We start from the raw sequence: 26,207 nt of genomic DNA, 5'->3' as shown, positions 1-26,207 counted from the left end.
ACAATACAACATAAGTGACCTGTATATATACCTACATAAAAGACTAAAATAAATTTTACATTACGTAAAACCGCACCTATGCTAGCGGATTTACATGTAGGAAACAGGTAAAAAGGTGTGCAAAGTGTTACATATTTTGTGCTTGACATAATTTTGGGGCCCACAGTTTTAGCTAAAACTCCAGGGGTGGGGTATTAGGTAATGCTTTGAGTTTATGAAGGATCCCGAGGGGTGGGGATATTATTCAAGATTTGAGCAAGGTTTTTTCCAGATCCCCACCTTGTCCCGGGGTGGGGGGGGGGGGGGGTTCTTTGACTCATGCATTACTGCTGTGGTTTCCATGAACAAAACAGTATCACTTTGCACTCTCAAAACAAAAGGATTAATGTGATTGACAGGAAGTTATGAAAGGTTCATGTTTTTCCTATCCCTTCCAAAACAAATGGGAAAATTATACTGCATTCTTAGATAAGTTGAGAGCAAGAAAGACATCTTGACTCTTAAATCAATATCAAAGGCATGGAACTGAGCACCTAATTTGAGTTTATACATACAAAAACAAAAAAAAAACAACTTCATGTGTACAAGAATTGCTATCAACCTGGGAAAAACAAATTTAAAAAAAATGAGCTTTTTAATCTAATTTATTGAATTAATCAGCTACAAGTACAGTATTAGAAAATAGAAAAATGACCCAAAGTTAACTTGACTTGAAATATTTCTCCTGTATTCAAACATCTCCAATGTGCATCTCCCTCAAATAGAACCTGAACATAAAAAAAAAAAAAAATCACCCAATTTGAGTAGAAAACGATGAAATCTAAAATATTTTGTAAATCCCCATTAATGACTCGATTTTCAATTGGCCCGCAGTTTGAAACGATCTCTTAGTGTTGTGCATATTATGTTACCGACCACATCAATTCATATAACAACACTGGCCTACTATTGTCCGTATTAGCTTGCCATTTTAACATTATCTTGATTACAGATCAAAGATTTTTTTAGAAAATTGCTCTTCCTTCAGAAAAAAAAAAACACTTCAAACAGTTCAAAGATGTGCATCCATACATAAAGATTTGAAGTTATCTTACCTCCTTGATTGACAGAGCCGTCGGACCTTTCGCCTTCCACCGACACAGCAGAACCCCATCTACTTTTGACATTTATCAAACTAAAAATTTTCCTTCAGCCCAACAAATTTGCTGTAGAACGGAACATTTTTCACACAGTCACGCAGAAAAAATAACATGAGGCGTAGAAAAATTCGATCGCTTCCAAACTAGAAAACTTCTTCTTCTTCTTCAACTTAGCAAAGAGCAAAAGACAACTAAATTCGCCCCTTCCGCCGCCATGTTTGACGCGCTGGGGCTCTGGGGACGAGACTGGGGCACAAGCGCAAAGATCACCTCCTCCTCACCGCGGTGAAAGGAAAATTAAGGAAAAATGCCTTCTGTTACAACAAATCAGCATTAAATAATTTTGCCTTCTGTATGACATTATTATTTTTATTGTCGATGGGAAGTTTGCTTCATATGCACTAAAAATTTATATAACTGCAGAAAGAATGAGAAACTGGTAAGGTTACTACGCTCATACGAAAAGCAGATTTCTATAAATGCTATGAAAAAAATTGGAGCTCCGCTTTTAGGCTTGGCTAAATATATATATTAGTAATTAAACGTCAAAGTATGCTTTCTATGTTATGGCATTTTAAAGTAGACTGTAATGTTCATTTGTTGCGAACGTTAATCTCTATGAAATTAAACTCTGATCCACCTACGAAAATCATTCCTAAAACCTTCCGTAAGCCGACCAGAGCTCTCACCAGCCCCTTTAGTAAGAAACATCTTATATCGCGCGGAATTCCTAACATAAAAAAGGCGCACCGCTTTACGTGAGCAAACCGACTGAAAACTGATTCTTTGAAAAAACGTCCGACAAAATGAGGTTAGTTTTTAACAAAATATTTACCATTTAATAGAGTTTTCTTGTGCGAATCGAAGCTGCTTAGATATCAGTAAAATTGGAATAGACCATTTACGAGTTGCTCTGAACCTCACTATGAAAACGATGGTGAGTGCAAAGTTTTTGTTATGAAAATTGGTTTTCATTCATTTGAAAAAAAAACGAATAATTTTGATATGAAAAATTTGCACTTAGCCTCGCTTTCATAGTGAGGTTCACAGCAACTCGGAAAATGCCTATTTAATGGTGTTTTAAAACATGTGTTGGTCTATTTCCAATTGAATGCATAATAAAAACGATGACGTCAACGACGCAAAGCTCAGATTCAAAGATGGTCAACAAACTTGATCTTAACTGGTTTATACTGGACAGTAGTCAGCGTTTGGTGCAACTCCAATGGTTCGTGGTGATACTCTAAGCGGAACTAAAACAGAACGAGAGAAATAAAAGGTCCGTCAATGAAAAATCCTAATCATCCAGGTGAGGTGCTTTATTGATGTACTTCATTGATGTACTTTATTTTCCAGTTTTTGCGTATGCACTTCCCCTTGTTTATTGTTATTTATGTGTGTGCGTGTGTGTGTGAATGGTGAATCGTCTTCTTAGTTCTATGTTAACGTACGGTATTTGTAAATTTTTCTGCTTGGCCCAGCCACTTGGCTCGATTAGCTTACTATTTCTAAATAGCTGTGCTCTCTTCCTTAGTAATTTTTCTTTCTTGCATTATGTTAACACTATATAATTTCTGGGCACGCATAAAGATTGTTGTAGTTGTTGTTGCTGAGTATAGTCCTACCAAGGACTTTTTGAGGTAATTTAAAACAAGCAAGACTCGATTATTTTCTTTTGTCTACTGATTTAACCGGTCTAGTGGAGTCAATTCAAACCAATGCTGGCTATCGCACGGATCACTCGTTAGTAGTTATGAATATGATTTTTACACATCAGGAGAGGGGCAGAGGGTTCTGGAAATTCAATAATTCTCTACTGTCAGATCCGGCATATGTGAAACTTGTCAAAGATTGTATAAATGAGACTGTGGATGAATACAAAATTAATGGTGACATAGAAAATCCACAGCCCCATACTTTTTCCATTAATGACCAACTTTTGTTTGAAACACTTAAGCTTCAAATTCGGGGTAAAACTATTTCTTATGCAGCATGGAAGAAAAAAGAGCAAAATAAGACTGAAAATTTTCTAGAAAAGGAAATAAATTTTCTTCAGCAGAGTTTAAATGAATCTCCCTGTGAAACAACCAAAAGGAAACTCGCCCAAAAACAAAATGAGTTACAAGAACTGAGAGAGCATAAAATGCGTGGTATAGTTATAAGGTCAAAAGCTAATTGGATAACTAGGGGTGAAAAAAGCACTGTCTAAATACTTCTTGAATCTGGAGAAAAGACATTACACAAACAAATTAATTCCTAAGCTAGTTTTAGAGGATGCTACCGAAATCACAGACCAAAAAGATATAATTAGGGAGCAGGAGCGTTTTTATGAAAAGCTTTATACCTCCAGGAAAACTGAATTCAGGGCTGATCATTCTGCCACATTTTTCAATCAAGATAATATAAGGGTGAAGTTGACTCCTGAAGAAAAGGACTCTTGTGAGGGTAACATTTCTGCTAAAGAATGTTTAGATGCCCTAAAAGCTATGGGTGATGGAAAAAGTCCTGGGATGGACGGTTTTACCGTGGAATTTTATAAATTTTTTTGGAATGACCTCAGCCATTATTTAGTGCGTTCAATTAATTTCTCATATAGCATTGGCGAAATGTCGGTCACTCAGAGAAGTGCGCTTATAACTACCTTACCTAAACCAAATAAGACAAAGTTCTATCTGAAAAATTGGAGGCCGATATCTTTACTTGGAGTTGATTATAAAATAGCTTCAGCTGTTGTCGCAAATCGTATTAAGAAGGTTCTCCCATCCATCATTTCACACACCCAAAAAGGCTTTTTAAAAAACAGGTCTATGGCCGAAAACACAAGGCTAATTTATGATATTATAGATAAACTAAATTCTAACAACGAAGAGGGCTTACTGTTATTAATTGATTTTGAAAAAGCATTCGATTCGGTAGAATGGAACTTTCTTGACGGAGCCTTCAAGTTTTTTAATTTCGGAGTCCATAAGGCGGTGGGTTAAAACCTTTTACAAAAATATTAATAGCTCCATTTTATACAATGGTCATTGCTCCAATTCTTTTTCGGTCTCAAGAGGTGTTAGACAGGGAGACCCCCTGTCACCATACCTTTTTATTATTTGTGCTGAACTTCTCGCAGATGCAATAAAACAAAACGGTCAAATTAAGGGCATCACTGTTAATAATGAAGAATTTTTACTTGGACAGTATGCGGATGACACTTTTTTCCTTTTAGATGGAACTGAAACTTCACTCTCCCAATGCCTAGACACATTGGAGCTCTTTGGAGAGTGCTCAGGTCTGAAGGTGAATGTAGAAAAAACTAAGGCGGTATGGCTGGGTAGTAAGAGATTCTCGAAGGTCATATTACTTCCGGAGAAAAATTTAGCATGGGTATTTAATGAACCTTTTGACATCCTAGGGATAACGTTTTTTGTTGAAACCCAGCAAATAGTGGAGTACAATTACAAAATAAAGCTACAGGAGGTCAGAAAACTTTTAGACTCGTGGTCCTGGAGACTTTTGAGTATCATAGGCAAAATACAGGTAATTAAGTCTCTCGCAGTATCTAAATTTGTTCATCTCTTAACAACACTTCCTACTCCAAATGCCTTTTTTCTTAAAGAATTAGAAACACTCTTCTTCTCCTTTATCTGGGATGGAAAGAGTGATAAAATAGCAAGGAAAACAATCATTAATGATGTAGATGATGGGGGGTTGAAGATGACCGATATTCGATCATTTGCCAAGGCTCTGAAGATCTCCTGGGTTAAGAAAGTGTGGGACGTAAATTATCAGGCAGACTGGAAAAGGCTCCTGCTTTCCGATCACCTTTACTGGAATGATGTTTGGTTACTAAACAAAAGATCATTATCACGCCTGGCTTGCTCTTTTGGGACAAATACTTTCTGGAGGAATGTAGTTGAATCATGGGCAGATTATGTTCAGGAAACTGTAGAAGCCGGTGACCTTCTGTCACAGCCACTATGGAATAATGTCTTTATTAAGATAGAAAATAAACCTGTGTTTTATAAGTCGGGGTACAAAAAAAATTTACGTTACGTCAATGATCTTGTAGACGAATCCGGCATTTTTATGTCACCAACCAAATTGATTAATAAGTTTAGCCTAACTTGTACCTTTTTACAAGCTTATGGTATTATGTGCGCAATTCCAAGTTCATGGAAGTCAAAGATTAGAGAGTTTGGTAAACGGTTACCTGTGGTCAAATCCCAAAATATAGATAGGTTATTTAAGACAAAAAAGGTGACCAGCTTTACTTACGACGCTTTGCGAAAATCGGTTGCCATACAGCCAACTAAGGTGCAGCGTAAATGGAATAAATATCTACCATCTACTGTCGAGGATTGGTCTACCTATTACAGTATCCCTTTCTTATGCACGAGTGCTAGTAAGCTGAGAAGCTTTCAATATAGGATATTCCATAGAATTATTGCCACAAATCTATTGTTAATGAAAATGGGTATTAAGGATCACGATAATTGCTTTTTTGTGACAGTAAACCTGAAACCATAGAGCACCTTTTTTGGTACTGTGACCGGATATCCCACCTCTGGATCGCCCTCGCAAATTGGATCTGGTCGGTAACAGACATTGAAATAGAATTTTCTCTTGAATCTGTTCTCTTGGGCTATACAAACTGTATGCCTCATAAGAATGCGATTAATTGTATTATTTTAGTAGTCGTTTTTCATATACAAATGCAAAATGGAGGGACGTGAACCCGATTTCACTGGCGTACAGAGCTACGTTAAGTTTCATTACAATATTGAAAAATTTGCACGTGACTTTTCTCATCACGATAAAATTTTAAGTAAGTGGAAACCGATGAAAAAATTATTTTGTCAATAAATGATGTAATGTGCTGTAATGTAAGTAGAATAAGCATTGTACCGTATTTTAAGTTGAGTAAGTATTGTAATGTAAGTAATGTAAGTTGTATCTTGAAAGTAGAGTTATTGTAATGTTAGTGGTGTAAGAGATCTGGATTGTAAGTAATGTAGCAGTTTTTGTGTTTTGCAAATTAAAAAAAAAAAAAAGTGAGGTGACATTCACCGACGTTTCGACAACCTGAGCGGAAGAGCTCAGCGGAAGTCATCTTCAGAGTCAAGTAAATTGTGGAACGTTAGTAGATGGTATAAATGTCTGGTTGTTAACCTGATTGGTCAACGAAGTCGTGATGTTATTGGTCGTTTCACAGTTAAGCCGTGATGTTATTGGCTGTGACGACAGTAAAACGTGATTGGTGCGTTTCGATCCGTCTTTTGTAAGTCAAAACTCCGTTGGTCTGTTGTTACCAAAATTGTCACTTGTTTGTCTGTTTTTTTGATGTTATCAATAAGTCGTTTGAAAGGTGCAGGTGGTTGTAGGCAACGGCTGAGTGGCGTTTGTTCCCTCAGAAATTATATAGCATAAACTATCTGGAGTATTTCGTGGTAATAGCCAATCGAGTTGATTATTCTGCCTTTAAGGACGGTACCTACTATTGTTACTGCGCATACGTTCTGCGCATATCGTGATACTCGGCTTGCCTACTAATACAGGGATGTTTTTGCGCGGCTTAAAACTATTCGGGGAAAGCAGAACTTAGCAAGTGCTTGAGGTATCCAAAAAGAAAATTGGGGGTAACCGTGCATTTTCAGAGATAACAAAGCTTCAATTTGGATAAAAAAAAAACGCCATACATTGTTTTGTGTTTTACTGCTTTTTAGAGTAATTGCTTAATCATCTCTAAAAAATACATCCCTCTCACCCCCCCCCCCCCCCTCCCCCCATTTTCTTTTTGAATTATATAGCCCTTTCATAGATCTGCTTTTCCCGCATAGTCATACGCCGGGCAAAAATACTTCGGTATTAGTAGACACCGTCCTTAAGAAACAAATGATAATTTTAGATTTTCTTCTTACGAGTTTATTTATAACTTGTAACGTTGCATTATTTAGCTTCTGTTCGAATTTTGAATTATTATTGTGTTGTATTTTAGATGTAAGTTTTTGCGTGATTTATTAGTAAATTAGATAGACATTTTGTCTGACCCCTTGTTCGTCCTTCCGTCCGTCCATCCGTTCGTTTGTCCGTTCGATCGAAGCTTTATTTGTTCGTTCATTAATTTATTCTAACAATGCCCAGCTGTAAAGCAACCAATTACAGTTTAACCAAGCATCCTAGAGAAATAGAACGATAGCGAAACACGATAAACAACGGCGTTACATCAGGCATCCCTATGCCCCTTTAAGAAAAGGAAATATGGCACGTCTGCACGCAGGCTACAACAGCTTCGACAGCCTACAAACACAAATGCGATTGAAATTGAGGCAGTAAATAATTAACTTGAGATGACACATAAAATTTGCGCTTCATAAAAATTTTATATGTCTACTAAAATTTATGGAAAGAAGTGCTAATTTGATGCAAATCGGCGGCATGTTTATAGCAAGATCCAGTCTCGCCAGTTAAAGGCAGTTTTGGAGCCACTAAAGTTGGATTTATTCTCGTTATCAAGAAACGAGGTGGGTAACAATACTTTACTATAGTCCGAACACGAGGTAGAATGGTTTCTTTTATAAATACATCAGGCGTTTTAGGGGTAGGGTTTGCAGATGGTTTCATAAACTCCAATTAAGTTTGTAGCAAGTGTCGTTTCCTGGTGAATTTGCCTCGGGGCTCTTGAAAGGCTGAAACATTCAGACAAACCTGGCACGAGATTATTATTTTGTGCTTCTCTATTAACACTACTGCAGTAAAATTTAAGTCTACGAAGCTAACTGTTAGTGAGACCGGGACGACCTCTTAGTTGATGGGTGACTTAATTATAAATATCGTGGATAAATACCGATTTCAAATACTTGTCGAATTTTGCTCAAATAATGGAATACAATGAAAGATGTTGTATTTCACATCCCACGATTATGAAACAAAAGAATTAGCTTCCTTCCCAACGCAAGTCAAACCAATGACGTTCCCTACAATGCATGGTCGGTCGCTAACCACTGAGCTACAGCGGGATGTGGAAGGCTGGATCATTTAGTAAAATTTTAAATTAAACAAGGGAAGAATCATTTTACAAAAGCAATCGCCCAGCTCATCAGTAAGTCAGTTCTTTTACCCCAAGTAAAATAACTAAGAGAATAAAACAAATTATGAGTCAAAGTTCCTCTTTATTAAGGCAGATGGCTAAATGACAAAAGGTAAACTTATGTTTTTAGCTCGATTTTTAAACAACTTTTTTAAGCACCTGCCATCTTCAGTCGTTCCTTGTTTATACTAAAAAGGCACAATGTGGGAAAGTTCGGCGTGACTCGATTGATAGTTGTCCGATTAGGTGAAGCATTTTTATTTTAGATAAAACTATTCAGCAACGGTCAGAAAGATTTGGCTCCAAATGAGTCCGTTGAGAGTAAATGACGATGATTTCAAACACTTGTCGAATCACAAAGTGACGATTTTGCTCTATTAATGAAATATAAAGAAATATGTAGTATTCCACATGCCACGATTTTGAAACAAAAAATTATCTTCCTTCTCAACTTGAGTCAAACCCATCACGTTCCCTACAATGCATGGTCGGTCGCTAACAACTGATCTACAGGGTGACGTGGAAAGCTGGGTCATTTAGTACAAATTTATTTTAAGGAAAGAAAGAGTAATTTTTAGAAAAGCAATCGTTTAGCTCTCAGTTAACTCTGTTGTTTTGCCGCATGTCATTCAAGCAATTTATCTTTTGAATCTGAAAATACCCAACAATGCTCAGAAAGATTTGTAAAGGAGTCTGTATACCTTCCTGTTTAGTTATTATTTTTTAGTTTAGTGCACACTTCCTGTTTAGTTATTTGTATTTTTATCTGTTTACTGGTAAGTAATATCTCATTCTCGTTTAGTTTAGAGAAAAAACAAATCTTCCACGCCAAATATCGAGTGTGCGATGATTTGCGCGAACTTCAACGTCCTCGCCACCAAAACTTACAGACTGACGAAGAATAAAAACAACTACTAGTTGTTTTTATTCTTCGTCAGTCTGACAACCAATCAGATTCTTGCTTTCACCTTATGCCATATGATCTTTAGGAAGTTGATCTTATTGATGTCATCAGTGTAGGCAGTCTCCAAATTGCGTAAACATAGCATCGTTTTAATACGTTGCATAAAATGTGTCAAGTTTGATCGAAATTAATCTACATACGGCTGAAAGCTAAAAAAAATTAATTTCATGTGGACAAGACCATTATGGTTTATAAAATTTAACCCGTCAATTATTTTAAGAAAAAAACAAAACAAAGTAATTCACCGTATTCGTAGATGTTTACGATGGCAAGAACAAGCTAAACGAAGGCAGCCTTGGACATAGTTTGGCGTTCATCGTGTTATATATAGAGCATAATACCACCATAAATATCTTAGACGAAACAAGAAATTGAACACTTCTCCATACCAAAATTGAGACGTTTGGGAAGAGTTTGAGACTTCCAATTACATTTAAAGCAATCGTCTTTTTCTAGAGAATATATGTGGGACTGTTCAGCTGAAGGATTTAAATCTTTCTGAAAAAAAAAGGCTTCAAATCATCCTCATCCAATTAAATTTTAAGGAACCGTCTTTTCCTAGAGAATATTTGTTGGCATGTTCAGCTGAAGGACTCAACTCTTAATGGAAACAAGGCATAAAATCATCATTTTATTGACATTCATTGCGAACTCCTCGTCGCCGTTCAGCTTTCTGTTAATGACGATCCGGCGACGATTTACTGAGCGATCGATATCGATGCGATCAAATGCCTTTCGGAAAGTATGCCGGTACAAATTCAACGCAGAAAGTAAATTTATTGTTGATATTTTGTTGAAGAGTTACTGTTCAATAGGTTGGGAAAGTATGTCGGCCTTGCTGTGTTACAGAGAGACCATCATTGGCAAAATACCAAAAGAAGTTCCTCCTATTGGAAACTTTGTCTTTCATCGTTCAGGTGGAAGTTTTTATGCCCGGCTCATTTGAGAAACATTCAGGGTTTTTAACTTGTTTGTTTATGGTATTACTATGACCATATATGGACACTGGCATAGCCCATGTCTCCCAAAACATCTGCGAGTGACGTGTCTGAAATAGACACCGAATACAGGAAAAACACACCAAACCCAAAGTATGAATAATTAAAATAGATTTAATAGAAATGTAGTCTAGGAAATGAAAAATTAACAAACGGTTGAACATCTTTTATTCATTTTTTTTTTTTTCTTATCCTTAGCTTACAACAAAAAACGCGAGGACAAGAAACGTTTAAGTTTTATTGAAGCATGGCCGATAAAACTGCTGAGCATTCTTCTTCAAAAAAGTTGGAAAATGCGTGGACAGAAGTCTTTATCAGTGAATTCATTGTGATGGCTATAATCAACGTTTTCACTCTCGTCGCCTTTGCAAGAAATCGCCACTTACGCAAGCGCACTACGTATCTGATAATAAACCTGACTGTGGCTGATTTACTGGTGGGAGCGGTGTCGGGACCAGTGGGAGCATTCGATCGACATTTGGGTCATGGACATGGTTCCAGCTGGCAAACATTTATCATTGTAACCTCCAACCTCTTGTTTCCCCTGGCTTCTCAAGCCAATCTTTCGTTAATTTCTTTAGAGCGGTTGCACGCCACACTTTTCCCGTTTAGGCACTGTTTAATTGAGAAATGGCTTTACTTCAAAGTTATTATTGGCAGCTGGATGATAACTTTGTTTCTGGCATCCATGATGTCTGTTCTTGAAGAGCTCGATTTAGTTTTAATTTTGTATTCTTATGCATGTTACACTTTCCTTACCCTTCTTATCATAACTGTTTCTTATGCTATTATTGTCATAAAAGTCAGAAGTAACCCTCCTCCGCAGCATTTTAGTGCAGTTGCGTTAGAACGGAAATTGTCAGTAACCTTAAGCATAGTTACCGTCGTCTCTATCCTGAGTATTCTGCCTTTTTCTATTTGGATGGCAATTGCACAACACATATTCAAACAAATGCCCCTTGCAGCATTCATTCAAACTAGCCATACGTTAGCGTTGCTATATTATGCTAATTCTATAGTTAATCCATTGATATATGCCATAAGAATGCAAGAGTTTAGGAATGCGGTTAAGGAGCTTTGTAAGAGGACTGCAGCGACAAGGGGTGATCAACCCATTGAGCTTCATGCAATGTGATGCATGGGCACAGAGATAAAAAGCAATAACCAAAAAACAAAACCGGTTAAAAACAATCGAGATTTGGTTCCACCAGATACTTAAGTTACTTTATTTCAATACTTTGTGATGTAAGTTTTTAACAAGTGTTGTAAAGGATTTTCCTTTTATTGAATTAAATCAACTGTAAAGTGACTGTCTTTTCTTGGTACAAGTAAACTTTGAACTTTCAAGTTGCTGAACTCATGAACAGTACGATTGTAAACTAGTGGCTCAAAATATTTGTTCAGTGTGTTATTAGACAATCAATAGGAAGAGTTTCTAGAAGGTTTCATTAAAAAAAAGAACTATTGACTGTGTTGGTTTTGGTCTCTTCACTGTATACCCGATTGTAAGTGGTCGTCCACCGATTTAGTTTTTTGTTTGTTTTGTTTCACTGAACCTTTTTGAATTCCTGAGAGCCTTGGGAAGGGAAGGCGACAACTTCTGGGTAATTTCACAGGGTTTGAAATTCAATGATCCAACTGTGTGCAACTAAGCTATTACGGTGTGTGTGCTACATGAAGATGCCGTTAGGTGCTTACAGTGGTGAGGCTGTTGGAATTTCAATCAAAGGATAAGAGGTCAGCAGTGGTTCAAAGCTCATCACCGCATTGTAGCTAATAGCGGTCCATCTCTCTGGAACAGCCTACCCTGTAACCTTAGGCAGGCTGAATCACTTAATCAATTAAGCAACTACTTAATCTACATTTTAGGTAAGTTGAGACACGGCATTCAACGAAAGCAGGTCAAGTTTTCTTTAGGTTTTAGTATTATCGTTTAGGATGAGGATTTTTATATATTTATACATTTTGATGTTAATAGATTATCTTGTAGTTTTATGTTGTATCCACCTGATGAATTTTTTAACCGTGTGTAACTGAATATTGAACTGAATTGAATTGAAACTGAATTTTGTCAAGTTGTGTCATTTTCCCTCTCTCACCTAGGTGTATAAATGGGTGCTTGCTTGGGTAGCTGTGCAGGAGAGAAAGGGAGGGGTGGGAGGGGGGGAGAAGAGTCCCTGATAGACAGTTCCCAACTGCTAGAATAACACATTTCTCAACAGGAATGCCATGTTGTATTTGAGGAAATCAGAATTAACCAAATTGAGCAACACAATGCCACTATTTGTGATGCAGTAGACTGCAGAAATAGCAGAAATGTGCTATCTCTTGAATAAAGTCTTCTTTTTTTTACATTGTTTCATAAAAATTTTACCCATATCCCCCCCACTATGGAAGGATTGAAAACTCCAGTTTGGCCTCATATTTTCCTTTTCAAAACTCAAACTAAATGCCTTTTGAGGAACCTTCCCCCACCCCGTCAGACTTTTCAATGACCTTTTGAGGGGGTGGTAAACTGTATACTATGCATATTTCCTGGAACCACAAACTGAAGGAAAACTCCAGAATCTGACTTATTTAATACACAATAACTGATCCAGAAGACACAAAACTTTCTCAGGTCTCCCTAGTAAGAAAAGGGAAAAAGGGTGGAGGGAAGGGGGCTGATAAAGGGTTACTTTTCCTTTTACCTACATGTACATGGTGCTCCCTTCCATACACACCTTGAAAAGCATCTGATGAATTTATTCTCTTGTCTTCCATCTCTTTAAGTTCCTTCATTTCCTTGTCAACAAAGCCCTGGCTGATTTCAAAAGCAGCATTACCACACTTCAGGAAATTCTTGAATGCAAATTTGTCTATGTATTTCCCAGCAACTGTGCTTGGTAGATTGAATATGAGCTTGTGGAGAAGCTTTAAAAGGTTTTACACCTGCAAAGTGAATATCTGGGCATACAACCTGGGCAGTCAAGCATCAAATGTGAAAGTCCCAATATCTGAAAAATTAAAAATATATATATAACAGTGCTTAAACTTTTATAAGGCTCAGCTGTTCTACTGTGATAATAATATTGCACTATTAATCACATAAGAAACTACACCTTTACCTCTCATGTTTTGTACTAATTACCAACATCTGCATGGTCATAAAAAAGGGAAACTCTGCCATCTAGAAATTTTCGTACCACATACAATGTATCCATGCAGATTTTGGACCCTGGGTTGGGGTGCTCCCATAAAAAAAAGATGAGGAATTAAAGCTTATAAGTAATACACAAAACTTTGAAGAGTGAAATCTTTTTTTTAAACAATTTTCATTTGCCTCACATTACACATCACTTACAATACTGAACACTACTAACATTACCTAAAATACTCAAGCAAGCCCATGGGGGGGGGGGGGGGGATTTTGACTGTAATGACTTATAGGAAAAATATTATAAGAAATATAACTACTCTTAAATGTCTGAAATGATTATGATTATGATTATGATAATGGAAGCATTCTGCAAATAAGAGACATAAATATCTCTTATAAGCCTTATTTTTCTGAGCAGCAAAGCACAAGAAGTAAGTTTGTTATGTGCTTCACAGTCATGTTTCATGCTTCACATTGGTGTCTTAAGCCTTGTGTGGCTCAGGAGAAACAGCGAGCAAGGCTCAACAAGGCCTTTCATTTCCTGGCTACATCTCTCTCAGGGGTGAAAATGGGATAAGCCTTGTTTTAAGCAAAGTGAATAAATGATAAATGTTTTTCCTCATTCAGTGACAAAGGCACATTATTGATTGAATTACTAGTTTGGATATTCTTTTCCTGTAAGCTACAGCAGACTCATGGAAGCTAGGCCATTAAACTAGGTTTATACGTCAATCATCCTGCATATACTGCTTGGATTTGAATGTTGATGCATAGTACAGTACATGTGAAAGAGATGTCATGTTATTGTATAAGCCTATTGAATAAATGATGGATGACACATAGCATGTATTTTTTTTTTTGGTCACTGACATGGGCATACTCCAGAAAAAGAAAATGTAATATGGGCATTATCTGGTCCACAAGCCTCCAGCAGTTTAACAAACCTCAAAAAAGAAGAATCTTTTCTGACCTCATTGTTTACATTTTCTCTCATTAGCATATATGGTCATATATGAAACAGTACACTTAATGAACACATGGGACATAATAAACTAAAAGAACCTGTCACATCTAGTAATCAGGGTGTATGTGAAATACTCTACAAGAAATTTACTTTGAAAAACTATGAAAATTACAAAGAATACATGTATGACTGGGTCGCAAGAGCCAACACCAGCCATAAATTCTTTGTAAATTCTTGACACTTTTAAAGTTCCTTTCTAAACTTTTTAGCCAGTTCTAAGTTTGTCAAGCATGCTGACTTTCAATTAACAGAGTGCATTTATTTGTAACTTAGTTTTGTTGTTTATGTTAATGTATGCTAATGAGGGTGAACATGTAAATGAAGATCTTCCTGTTGCATCAACAGTTATGCCTTTAAAGTTGTCAATGTTTTCCTCCACTGTTTTTAATTATTAGCTTTCAGTAGCCTTCTGCCACAATCAATTCAAGAATGTCGGACACTTGAATCTTGGCCATAGCTTTGTAACAGTAAAACAATTGCGGCTGATAACAACTCATGCCTCAGCCTGCTTCCAAAACAATATTATTATATAGCACTCTTTTAAACAACTAGAAATAATTACTAATTTGAAAGTGTCAGAATTATTCTGACACTTTTAAATAAACTTTGATTTTGACGCTTTTAGCATTCTTGTCAAAAACCTTTTAACATGTATTTTAGTTCTTAATTTATGCATACTACTCCCTATATTTAAATTTCTTTTAGTTTTTTTTTTCACAGATCATATATTCGTATCTGTCGAAGGCAGCAGACAGGCTGCCGAACGGTTATGATCTTTTACAAATCATTAACCAGTAACTTTGTTAATGGGTAATTTCAAGATGCATTAAGTTCAGTACATGATGGGAACAGTATCTAAATCAGCTGCCTCTCTGGTGTCGCATAATGTGGTACACCCTGTCAAAATTAACAATGTTTGCTGTGCCACACTGATTAAGATTCCACTCTTTTGCCAGGGTAAGCACAGGAGTGGAGCAGTGTCTGGAACAGGCCTAAATCACCAGTATTATAACAGGGGCTTTCCCAAACCACAGAAAGGTTCGCTGTCAGAGTTCCTGATCCACAGAGAATGGCTAGAGATTAATATTATTAAAAGAGAGAATATTTATACTCACAACATGAATACCCTTAAAAAAGGCTGCTTCGCTTACGGTGATCAACCCCAAAAAACTGTCAATTGGCTGTCTCCAAGGCAACAAGGGTACTTTCCCTCTCCACAGAACACTTTCCCAAAATCATATAAGCTTACATGGATCAATGACATCTGCAATCGCGACGCCATTTTTCATATCTTCCTTGAAAATGTGGCCACGCTCTGGGAATCAACGATCGGTCAGTTTGTACAGTTTACTAATCTTTCACTTTTGTTATGATAATCCATAACGCTCCATTTCGCTTTGGGAATCTCTGCCCGGGATATGTTCAAAAGCTAGCATGGCGGCTTTCTTCTGTTGCAGAGCCGGCAGCGTTTTGCGGCCTTCAAACGCCTTTTTCTGCAATCTCCAGAAAGCAGCTAAAAGTTTAAGTTGAAGATGTCGTGACCCCCAGAGAAAAACATTTCGTCCTTAGCATTAGGCACCATCTTGAATGCAGATAAGGCACTGGTGCGAGTAACCTCGTCGTGAAGTTTGCTGCAAATACCGGAATGGAATAGAATGATGGGTTGAAACCATCAAAACCGGAATAGCGACTCGTTTAGAAGAACATGACACTTGACACTTGATCATTATTTCAAAATGAAAAAGTTCCCAGAAGGAATTACCAATCCTCTTTATACCCTAAAACCAACTGTGCTACAGGCCAAGTTTCACTAGTCTGTAGGATTACCCTTGACTATCCATATTGCTAATCATTGGTGTAAAGCGTTTTATTTGTAGAAAGTCAAGTGCAAATGTCACATTACAAAGGCTATAAGACTGAAAACACATCTACCCCGACTATTGACAATTGGTCCGCTCAAGTCGTGCGCTGCGACTGTTTTTTTGTCCAAAGTTGCCAATATAAAAACAACAAGTTGCGCAGTCTTTTTTTTTTTCCTTTCCTCTTTCTTTTTCCTCCTGTCTTGTTTCCTCCGCGCTTTTCTGTTCCTTCTCGTGCAATAAAAAGAGCTCAAGTTTTCATCGACCGCCTTTTCAAAAAAAGTCTGGTTGACATGTATTTCAACAAAACTGATAGAGCTAGTCCTAATCCTCCGTCAAATGAAATCAAATTGCACTCACGGGGAACTAGTCATGTGTCTGTTCTCGCCGTCTTTACTCAGCATGCGTTAGGTAAGAAACCCCTTTAAAAAAAAAAAGAAAAAAAAAGAAAAGAAACTCTCCGTAACACGGTACGGCTTCATTTTTTGTGCTCTCTTTGAAGGCAAATCGAGGACAATATGCTTTATGTTTTCCCTTGGGATTCAAAGAAAACGCTTGGTCACGTGACTCAACAATCCTCACTTGACTGGACCATTTTGAAAGACATTATTTACGAAATAAATAGAAGAAAACGACTGGAAAAACCACGAGACTAGCTGCTACACTCTAGGTGTAGTTTAAGTTGATATAAGAGAGCTTAAACAAACTTAACCTGCGATCAGGAGTTCATTTTTCGCGGGAGCGCGAAAGTTTGGCAGCGCGAGGGTCCCGACTGCCGACTCTCGCGCTTCCACACTTTCGCGCTCCCCCGAAAAAAAGAACAAACGCCTGATCGCAGGTTTTAAACAAACTTTCTTCAGTTGCAGTGCAATTTCCCTAGAGCTTATGATGACAAGAATATTAAATCAGTTGCCAGTTCTTCAATCACAAGCTGCTGACCAAAAAGAACGCTATAGCGCACTAGTAATCAGACTTGGCGCGCGCATTTAAAACTACGCTACGTCATAAAGGTAAACTTACTCGGAGTTTTCGGGAAACGTTGGAAAAGCGACTCAGAAAACTTTACAGCGTGATATATAAAGAAAGTGACAAGCAAAAAGCTAAGAAAATGGCTTCTGGCCGTCCATCAGGTTAGTAAGCAAACCTTAAGTAGTCATATGTTAAAGGATTTTCAGTTTGCGCATTAATTGGTGGATTTTCCTTGATCGCTCGCTTCCAACATTTCATTCGGATCCTGTCGGAATAAAAACTCCGCCATGCACTTTTTCGCTGCACTGTTCACCAACTTACAGTTTCCAAACATAACATTTCCGAAGTCATTAATCCTAGGGCGTTAACTGAGAATTTTAAAACACAGTAGGGACGCAATGTGTTCAGGAGTTATTTTGTGATAAGTGCAGAAAAACTACAACACTGCAACATTTGTTTTTGACTCCAATTCAATACATCCCATAACTTTTCACATGTTTTTAAAGAAAGACGGGTGTAGGAACTTCAAACGATATATTTTATGGAGTAATACACATTTATGGAAAGGTGCAAACAGTTTTTAGTTGTTTTCAAATGTTTATTTTTTACGCCTGCTATGGTTACGGTAGAGGTTAAGAAATCTTTTATTGCGTCATTCCAAGAATGCTTAGAACTTTAGAAGAGTCGCGCGCATCGAATTCCAAATGTCATTTAATTGACGTCATAACGGAGAATTACTCGAAGTTTTCAGAAAATGTTGATGAAACAAACGCATTGAATAAAAACACTAATCTTGTACTCAGATGTTTGGTTTATCCAATAGTTCTAGGAAGCCTATAGTTAATAAGCCCCCGGCTTCTATATAGGCTTCCTAGCCTTTAACACATTTAATATTGTAAATAGTCAAGTATGAATATTGTAATAGTAAGAATATTGTGTGTCGTCTATAATGTATTTATGTTGTATTTTTTTGTTAATGGCAAATAAATTGAATTGAATTGAATTGAATTGAATAATGTTCTCCAATCTGACTGGTCAATGAAAATGGCTCAATGCAAGTCGCGTCTTGTCGAGTCACCTATTTTCACGCCACTTTCCAAATCTTTCACTTTCGCACGGCAGAGCCAGAGCAAGCCTTACAAAAAAACTATCTTGACACTTCAGTCCTTCTGTGAAAGTGGTTTTTGTAAACTTTAAAGTTTCATTAAACTGCAACAGGTTCTTATGAAGGTAGCATATTTTAACAGCGTTGTGTAAAATTGTTGTGAAATTTTTGCTTTGTAATATGATGAGTGCAACTAAGTTGTACGCGTGTTATAGCGCGCGAACATTGTGTACAATTGTCAACAAAAAGTTAGCGGCGTTTTCTGGTAAACCCCGAACTTTTAAGTCATTCCATTGGTTATTCGAAAACTTTGAGTAATTGTTCGTAAGTCGATGATACAGAAGGAGGGGGGGGGGGGGGGGGGTTGAGAAGTGCATGCCAGTATTGGTGTTTTTCGGGAAACTCCAGAAAAGATGTAATATACCGATATTAATTGGCTTAAATCGCCTTCGTTTGCTACGTATCGGGAAGAAAGCTTGGGTGAGTCCATTATGTGACTCTAAAAGTAATAAAATCTGCTTTTATTTCAGATCAAAGAAATAATTTCTTCGAGATGGAGAACAAGTTGAATCGTCAGGAACATGAAAATCAGGTAAGTACATTATGATATATAAAATAGAAAAATAAGAAATGCAGACAAAATTTCTTCTTCACTTCCGTGAAGATTTCTCCAAAACGAAGAAATTAAATTTTCATCAGTAACTGAAATAAAGTAACTGCATTGCAATATATTGAATCGAAAAATGAGAGATCAAGACAAAAAGTTCTTCTTCATTTCGAAGAAAGTGTTTCTTTATTTCTAAGAAAATTTCTTTGAAACGAATAAGAAATTAAATTGTCGTCAGCAACAAAATTAAATAAGTACGTTGTGATATTAAAGAGAGATCTAACAATAAAGAGCAATGCCTGTAATGCTGAAGAAAATTCTATTTGAAATGTTTGAAGAAGAATTGAATTTCATAAGAAAATGTAATACTAAATTGCTCTAAGAGAGGCGGATATTTCACTACAAGATTTGAGAGCGATATGCTAAAAGAGATTCTAACGATACTGAAATGATAAAAACTTTATATCAAGACATGTTCATGACTCTTTGTAAAATTTAAGAGACAACTACTGAGTTGCAAGTCCAGATTTCCTTATTTTCATGGGATTTATTAAAAAATATTTTGAAACTGATAATTATTACACAGCGGAAGCTAACATAGAACACGCAGACATAAAGTATCCTTTGTTATTCATGAAATCGCCGATAGAATTGTTATTCAATCAGTCAGTCATTCATTTATTCGTTCGTTCGTTCGTTCATTCATTCTTTTTTCTTCTTTCTTCCTTTTTGTTTTAGAGGTTAAAAGAGAAACTAAAGTCTAGAGAAGATTACTTGAAAGTGGTAACCAGGGAAACGGAGTAAGCGGTTGTTGTTTTAAACATTTATTTTAATTAAAATATTTTACAATTGGATTTTTATACATATCCATCGGACAGACCACATACAGCCAACGGAAATAAAGCCTCTTTTCCTTCACTAAGCGTCTGTATTGTTAAAAGCTCTTCGAAGAGGCGATAGCAGAAATAAAATTATTTTCTTCCAACGAGTTCTTGCTAACTAGAAGAACGAAATAGGAAGTAACTGCCATTAAATATCCTTATTACTTTTAAATTCGTTGCAGTATGCAATACAAGCGGTTGACTGCAGCCAAGAAAAAAATTCAGGTTGCAAAAGAGAAGGCCCAGGTTTGTAATTTAGAGAGATAATAAGCTTGATTTTTCCTGTTAGAAAAATAATATACAAACAATGGGGGCTGGTAGAATGGTGTGAACTGAGTAAAATGGGGAAAATTATGAAATTAGGAGATGGAAAATGGCCGATAAAGCAAACTGGAGAGGGAACGGTAAAAACAAGAAAAGCAGGGGTAACTAAGGGACCAGAGTGGGTACAGGGGGAGAGGAGGAATGGAGGGATGAACAAAGGAACAGGGAAAAGGGCTACGATGATCTATGTGTTATTGTTTCTACGTACTGTCACATGCTGTCAAATGCCTTTCCATCTGTGCCTTTAGTTCCTATGGTAGGAACTGAAAAGGCAAATGGAAAGGTAAATGGGAGATTGGCGAAGTTATAAAATTCATGGCTTCGCACATTAACAACAACTTTAATAGCATCTTCGATAATACGTCATCGAAGACTGGAAACCAGGCTTAGATAGGGCATAGCTTTGGCTGGGTTGAGCTAAACAAAATGGATGGCCGGGTGCGGGATTCTAGGAATGAGATGTTCGGGAAAATGGATTAAATTAGTGGATCCCATTGTAGACGGATTTGTTTAGTGTATTTGACTTGTTTGTTGAGAATAGGATTTAAGACATTGAACAACGAAACAGTGATTAATCTGCGCCACGACAAACTCTTTTTGCTTGGTGTAAACGCTTTGCTTAAAACCACACCTGTTGCTTTGCCACAAAGGGAAACAGGAGATGAATCATGACTTTACAACCAGGGTATTCTCTCGCTGTCCAATCTAAAATCACTAGCCTAGTGATTTTAAGTGCATAGAATCGAAGAGGCAGAAGAGTCTCGACCGTTCGATCACTTTTTTGCCGTCGCGCGGAATCGAAACCTGGACGAAGACATAAACTTACATTAAATAAGTATCATATGTGGCGTAATTGGCCCTTTTTTTTCAAGGTAAATAATCCTAGAGATTGCATAGTGTCCACATTCGGGTATCGTTAATGCTGAGATGGGCTCTCAGTGTCCGCTTGAGGCACGGGTTATTCCTTGACGTCACCAAAAAAGATCTGACTCAGCAGATCGTTAACGATGCGTATAATTGCCTACGAAACATGAAAATGTATGCATTGCAAAAGTTCAAACAATAATTCATTTGTATAGACGGACCTGTCCTTAGATTCACAGTGGTCCTCTTAGCTTTTTTAAAGAAACAACCGGCTTCGACACCACCCTCCCACAGTAAGCCTGAACTGTCCCCACACTACCCTGTAAAGGTTCTGAATTGTCACTGTGAATAGTGTTGGGAACAGGGGGATAAAACATTTAGACGAAGAATAAGGGGAACAGTGGGATATTATGTTCACAGGGAAAAAAGGTACATACGGTAGGGCCAATTAAATAGAGAGAGTAGTAAGTGACGGGAGTCATGTGAGAAGGAGGACGAGATTATGGGACAGAAACAAAGAAGGGAATCAAGAGATTAGAAATCATATGAAAAGAACAAATGGAGATTACGGTTGAGAACAAAAAGAAAAGAGACAATGAGACAAGGGTTGTGGGATAGCGAAGTATAAACGGACTCAACGGATTAGGAATAAAAACAGGGTTAAAAATTGGCGTAGAGGAAAGGGGTATTGGGGTGGGATGGTAAACACTGTATGTGAGTTGATGAAGGATGGAATTAGCAAGGAAAGGAAATGTGAACCTTTCAGGAATGTACTCCAAACATGGTTAGTTCAGGGCTCTTGTTTATAACTGCATCTATCCATCGTCTGTCAACAGGGTGATTTAAAAATGCTGAGAGAAAGAAACATCGACTTCCACGGGTGAGTGTTCACTGAAACAATATAACAAAAAAATGTGACCTGATAACTTAGAGAGAGATAACAGGAGGAAATATAGCTATGGTGTGTTACTTTTATTTGAAAAAAAAAAGTTAAGTGTTATTTTATTACTTTGTGTTTCTTTCTAGGACACTTCAGGAGCTAAAAGGCGAAGGAAACAATATTGCTGAAGAAGAGGTAATTTCCCTAAATGTTAACAACAGAACTGAAAGCCCTCTTTTGCGTTTCTAACGAGCAAACTCTCGATTAATTTAAAACGATACAAAAGTATTCCTCTCTTTATCACGACCGTCACCATTACAGACAAAGTTGACAATGTCATCGTCGTCATCGTCATATTAATCATGACTACCAAATTTATACCAAAAAGGTTTTGAAATTGTTTTGAAAATGTAAATATATGAAACATATATTTGAACTGCGGATGAAAGATCAAACAGAAAAAAAAGATCCTCGCAGTTACTACGGAACTTAAGCAGTTGCGAAAAGAAAGCCTGAAAACCCATGCACTACACCAGCATTGCAGAGGTCATGGGTTCGAATCCCGTTCAAGCATGAATTTTTTTCAGGCTTTCTTTTCGCAACTGCTTAAGTTGCATAGTAACTGGGAGGATCTTTCTTCTATTAGAACTTACTCCATCACTAATAAGTCCTAGTTGAGTCAAGAACGACAATGAACTAAATAAAGCACATATAGCTTTTTATGTCATTGTCTTCCTGCAATAAAGAAGGAGTTAGAGAAAGATAACGGGAAGACACCAGTTATGGTTGGTTATTTTTCAATGAAAATGTAAAAGTGCAATTGTATCGCATTGTGCATCTTTAAAGGAAAGTTCAAGGGCTGATCACTTGATCACAAAGTCATCACTGTCATGTCATCATCATCATCATCATCATCATCATCATCATCATCATCATCATCATCATCATCATACTATTATGTCATATTAAAAAAAAATAGTAACAACTTTCATTTACCCTCGGCAGTTTTTATAGCACATACTATTATGTCATATTAAAAAAAATAGTAACAACTTTCATTTACCCTCGGCAGTTTTTATAGCACAAGTGCTAGTGGGGCCCGAGCATTAAAAATAATATGGTTAATACTAATAACCTCTTCTTTGTTTCAGAAAAAGAATGAAGTCAAAAGGTATGCACCATTTTTTTTTTTTTTTATTTCTGTTAGCTCTGATGTTTAGAATCACACACTGAAAATATTATGTGGCTTAGATTATATTAAGTATAGCAACACTGAAAAAGAACTTCATATTAAACTCAACTCTATGTTAATTATTTTATTTATGGCATTATTACTCCGAACCATCAGCTCTCTCGTTACTTGTTTATTTCTTTGTGTTACACGTTCACTCAGTGTACCTTTCAAAATGATCGCAGCAAAAAAAAAGAACGAATTTTCCAAACCCCTCGAAATGTTTATTTTTACATGTCAGTTAAATATTTTTTTTTAAAAAAGCGCCTTCTTAAAGTATGCACTTCTGTTTATCCGCAGGGATATTGAGAATTTGGTCCAAAAAATAGAAGAAAAGAAGCAAGAGGTACCTGATGATGTCATTTACGCTAAACTGTACTGTTATATTTTCTTTCTTTAAGTTTCATATTCAACTTTTCTTGAAACAAATTTAGTTCGTGAGGGTCTTCTGAGAATAAACCAAATGGTTGTTGATCAGATTAGATATAATATTGATCCAAAATAATAAACATTAGAAATGTGTTCCCATACACCCCATATCTCGAAGTGCTGGCCAATCAGAAGACTAATAGCATTTGCACAGAGTATATAAACGTATTGCAAAAAATATGATCCAAAACTTATATACAAAGAGACGTCTTTTTTGAAGGGTTTTAGGATAGTCATTTTAAAATAATTCTAGAGCAGATTGGTACACTGTTTATTTATCGTATTTTGGTTGTTTTTGTTATTTTAATATAGAGGGAAAAGCGAAAGGTCTCTTTAGATGAAGTGAACGAAAGTTTTCAGGTATGTTTAATTATATCACCCGATTGCTTTCGCTTTCCTCTGCTTCAAAGTAAAGTTGTTCCTTGTGTTTGTCTGTGCCAGAAAAGGCGTCTTCTCTTCCAGGTTAATTTCAAAGTTATCGGTTTTCCCTCTAAATAGACTCTTCACTACATTACTAAAATCGTTCAGCCAGTACTTCCCACCCTCAAAGCTTTTCTTCCTTTTTTCTTATTTTCTATTTTACTTGATCAACAGACCGTCCTGGAAACGAGGCAGCAGATGGAGAGGTAAAAATATTGAACAGCAAGTCATATTCTCTGGTTAATGATATATCTCTATTTGCACTACTTATAGGTGAATCCAAAACTTGACGTGCTATAGTATGGCTTGTTAATAAATTCAAATGGAAAAGACGAAATGGTGACCTTTTTAGGAGCATGGGGAATGACCTCAGGTTGAAATCTTGAAAACGGATCCATGTGGATAATATAAATACTGTTAGAAGCTTGTATCACTTGCAGGAATCGCTTTATCGATTCTCTTTTTTCCTTCTCTCGTTTTATATCTGTTTGTTAAGATTGCCTGAGTAATAGTTTATCGACAGCCATTACCTAAAACGTTATTTTAATAGTTTTACGTTTCTTCCTCTTTTCCGTATAGTGAACTGAAACAAATGAAAAGTGAAGGAAAGAGCTGCAAAGAGCAGGTGGGTTTAAACAAACTCGAACTAAAATAGTTTCCTTGCACTAAAAAGTCACGTGGCCCACATCCCTAAATTTGCCGAAGTACGTGTTAATGCAAGAGGGCTGTTAATAAATGATCGCGTTATGTTGTAGAATGTGAAGCTTTGATGCTTGATCTTACCTAAAACTTACATTTCAGTGCAATATTCAACTCTAAAGAGGGAAATGGTTTTATTCAAGTTATCGACTAGCTCACTACCATACGTATCTATTGATATATTGTTTAATTGGTACGTTGATTGTTTGATTGATTGATTGATTGATTGATTGATTGATTGATTGATTGATTGATTGATTGATTGATTGATTGATTGGCTGGTTTGATCTCATTTCATTTCCTCTTATTTAGGTCTCCAAAGTGCAAGAGGCACTTGATCATCACGAAGAGCTGAAAAAGTGAGTAGATATTTTTATTTAAAATACATGCTTCTTACCTGACCACAAGCGGAAACTTGGCCGCACTAGCGAATGTATTACAACGATGAGATTACCGTATTAAAGAAAATCATCGGAACAGAAACGAATAAAACTCACTAAAACAAGGCGACAATGATGATGCTGAATACAAATGTGTTGTGATAGAAAAGAAAACAAAATTCTAGAACGTTACTCACCTTACAGGATATGGTATACACTGGAATCGTCGTTTCTTTCTTGTGATTATTCAGAGGGCCCCTAATGCATGATTCATTTATTTTTCAACGAAACCAAGGGATTACTTAAGCTCGTGGTCGGGCTATGGCCGTTTTGTGAGTTGGCTGAATCCAAACATAGTAGTTGTTTGGGTCAAACAAAAGTGTCCGCTTTTTCAGGCCTGACAGAAAGGATTTTACTGCTCCTTTGACTGCCAATGATTCTAAAGTTTATGACCAATAAGCTTGATTTTTTTTCTGTTTAGGGAACAACTGGATGTGAACAGCGAGCTTCAGAAAGAGAACGACCAGTTTGTAAGTTTCCTATTAACTAATATGAACTTTAATTTTAGTTGTTTTACCGATTCGGTCATGGACCATACAAGACACCACAATCATTTCAAAAGTTAGGACTGAGATGTCGTGCAGAAATAAAAGTATAAGAGATCAGCGATTTTGAGAAAACAAAGTGCGACGATTTAAACAAAATACAAATGTTGGGGTTGAAGAATCGTGGTTTGCAAATAAAATAGTGGATAGTAAATGTTCTCGTTAAAGTTCTTTGGAGAAGAAAAGTTTCGCCTTCATTGTTTTAAGTGCTTTCTTGTTAATTTGTTTTAGACTGCGGCCTTGGATGAAGAGTACAGGAGAGTGGAGGTACTTTGCTATAGCTGCGCGAGCTGTTGAATAAACCGCTACGTAAATGCATAAAGAAATGAGACAACTTCTAGACCTCAAACTATAGATACACCATCCAGTATTTCTGCGATAACTGTATCTTTTGAATTCGGTAGTTTGAAAGAGGAACAAAAAAACAAAGAAACAAGCAAAGGCGTAAACAAAAACAACAACAAATGAAAAGGAATTATTCCCAAAATAATGTCGTAAGAAGTCAAAAAATCATATTTTGTCATATATGCTTTACCACTTACCACGTATGGTTCTCAACTTATTAGAAGTGAAGTGAAAACCAATTGGGAACTCGTTTGCAGACACAGTTTTCCC

The 26,207-nt window shown here is 36.7% G+C and overlaps 1 protein-coding gene across 1 annotated transcript in view; it reads left to right on the top strand.

Annotated features, from left to right (window-relative positions):
- The first annotated feature begins 17,213 nt into the window (after positions 1-17,213).
- The window catches only part of LOC146466374 (uncharacterized), a 36,229-nt gene continuing 27,235 nt past the window's right edge, over positions 17,214-26,207 (top strand). Inside the window, exons 1-8 of the mRNA XM_085127537.1 lie at positions 17,214-17,328; positions 18,803-18,864; positions 19,618-19,679; positions 19,943-20,006; positions 21,785-21,828; positions 21,975-22,023; positions 22,980-22,999; positions 23,360-23,405. Coding sequence (XP_084983663.1) covers positions 17,307-17,328; positions 18,803-18,864; positions 19,618-19,679; positions 19,943-20,006; positions 21,785-21,828; positions 21,975-22,023; positions 22,980-22,999; positions 23,360-23,405 — 369 coding nt within the window. The 5' untranslated portion in view covers positions 17,214-17,306. The remainder of the gene's footprint in view (positions 17,329-18,802; positions 18,865-19,617; positions 19,680-19,942; positions 20,007-21,784; positions 21,829-21,974; positions 22,024-22,979; positions 23,000-23,359; positions 23,406-26,207) is intronic.

Source organism: Pavona decussata, unplaced genomic scaffold (assembly GCF_977016875.1).
Source record: "Pavona decussata unplaced genomic scaffold, jaPavDecu1.1 SCAFFOLD_145, whole genome shotgun sequence".
Taxonomy (NCBI): domain Eukaryota; kingdom Metazoa; phylum Cnidaria; class Anthozoa; order Scleractinia; family Agariciidae; genus Pavona; species Pavona decussata.
This window is presented reverse-complemented; position numbering and strand designations above follow the sequence as displayed.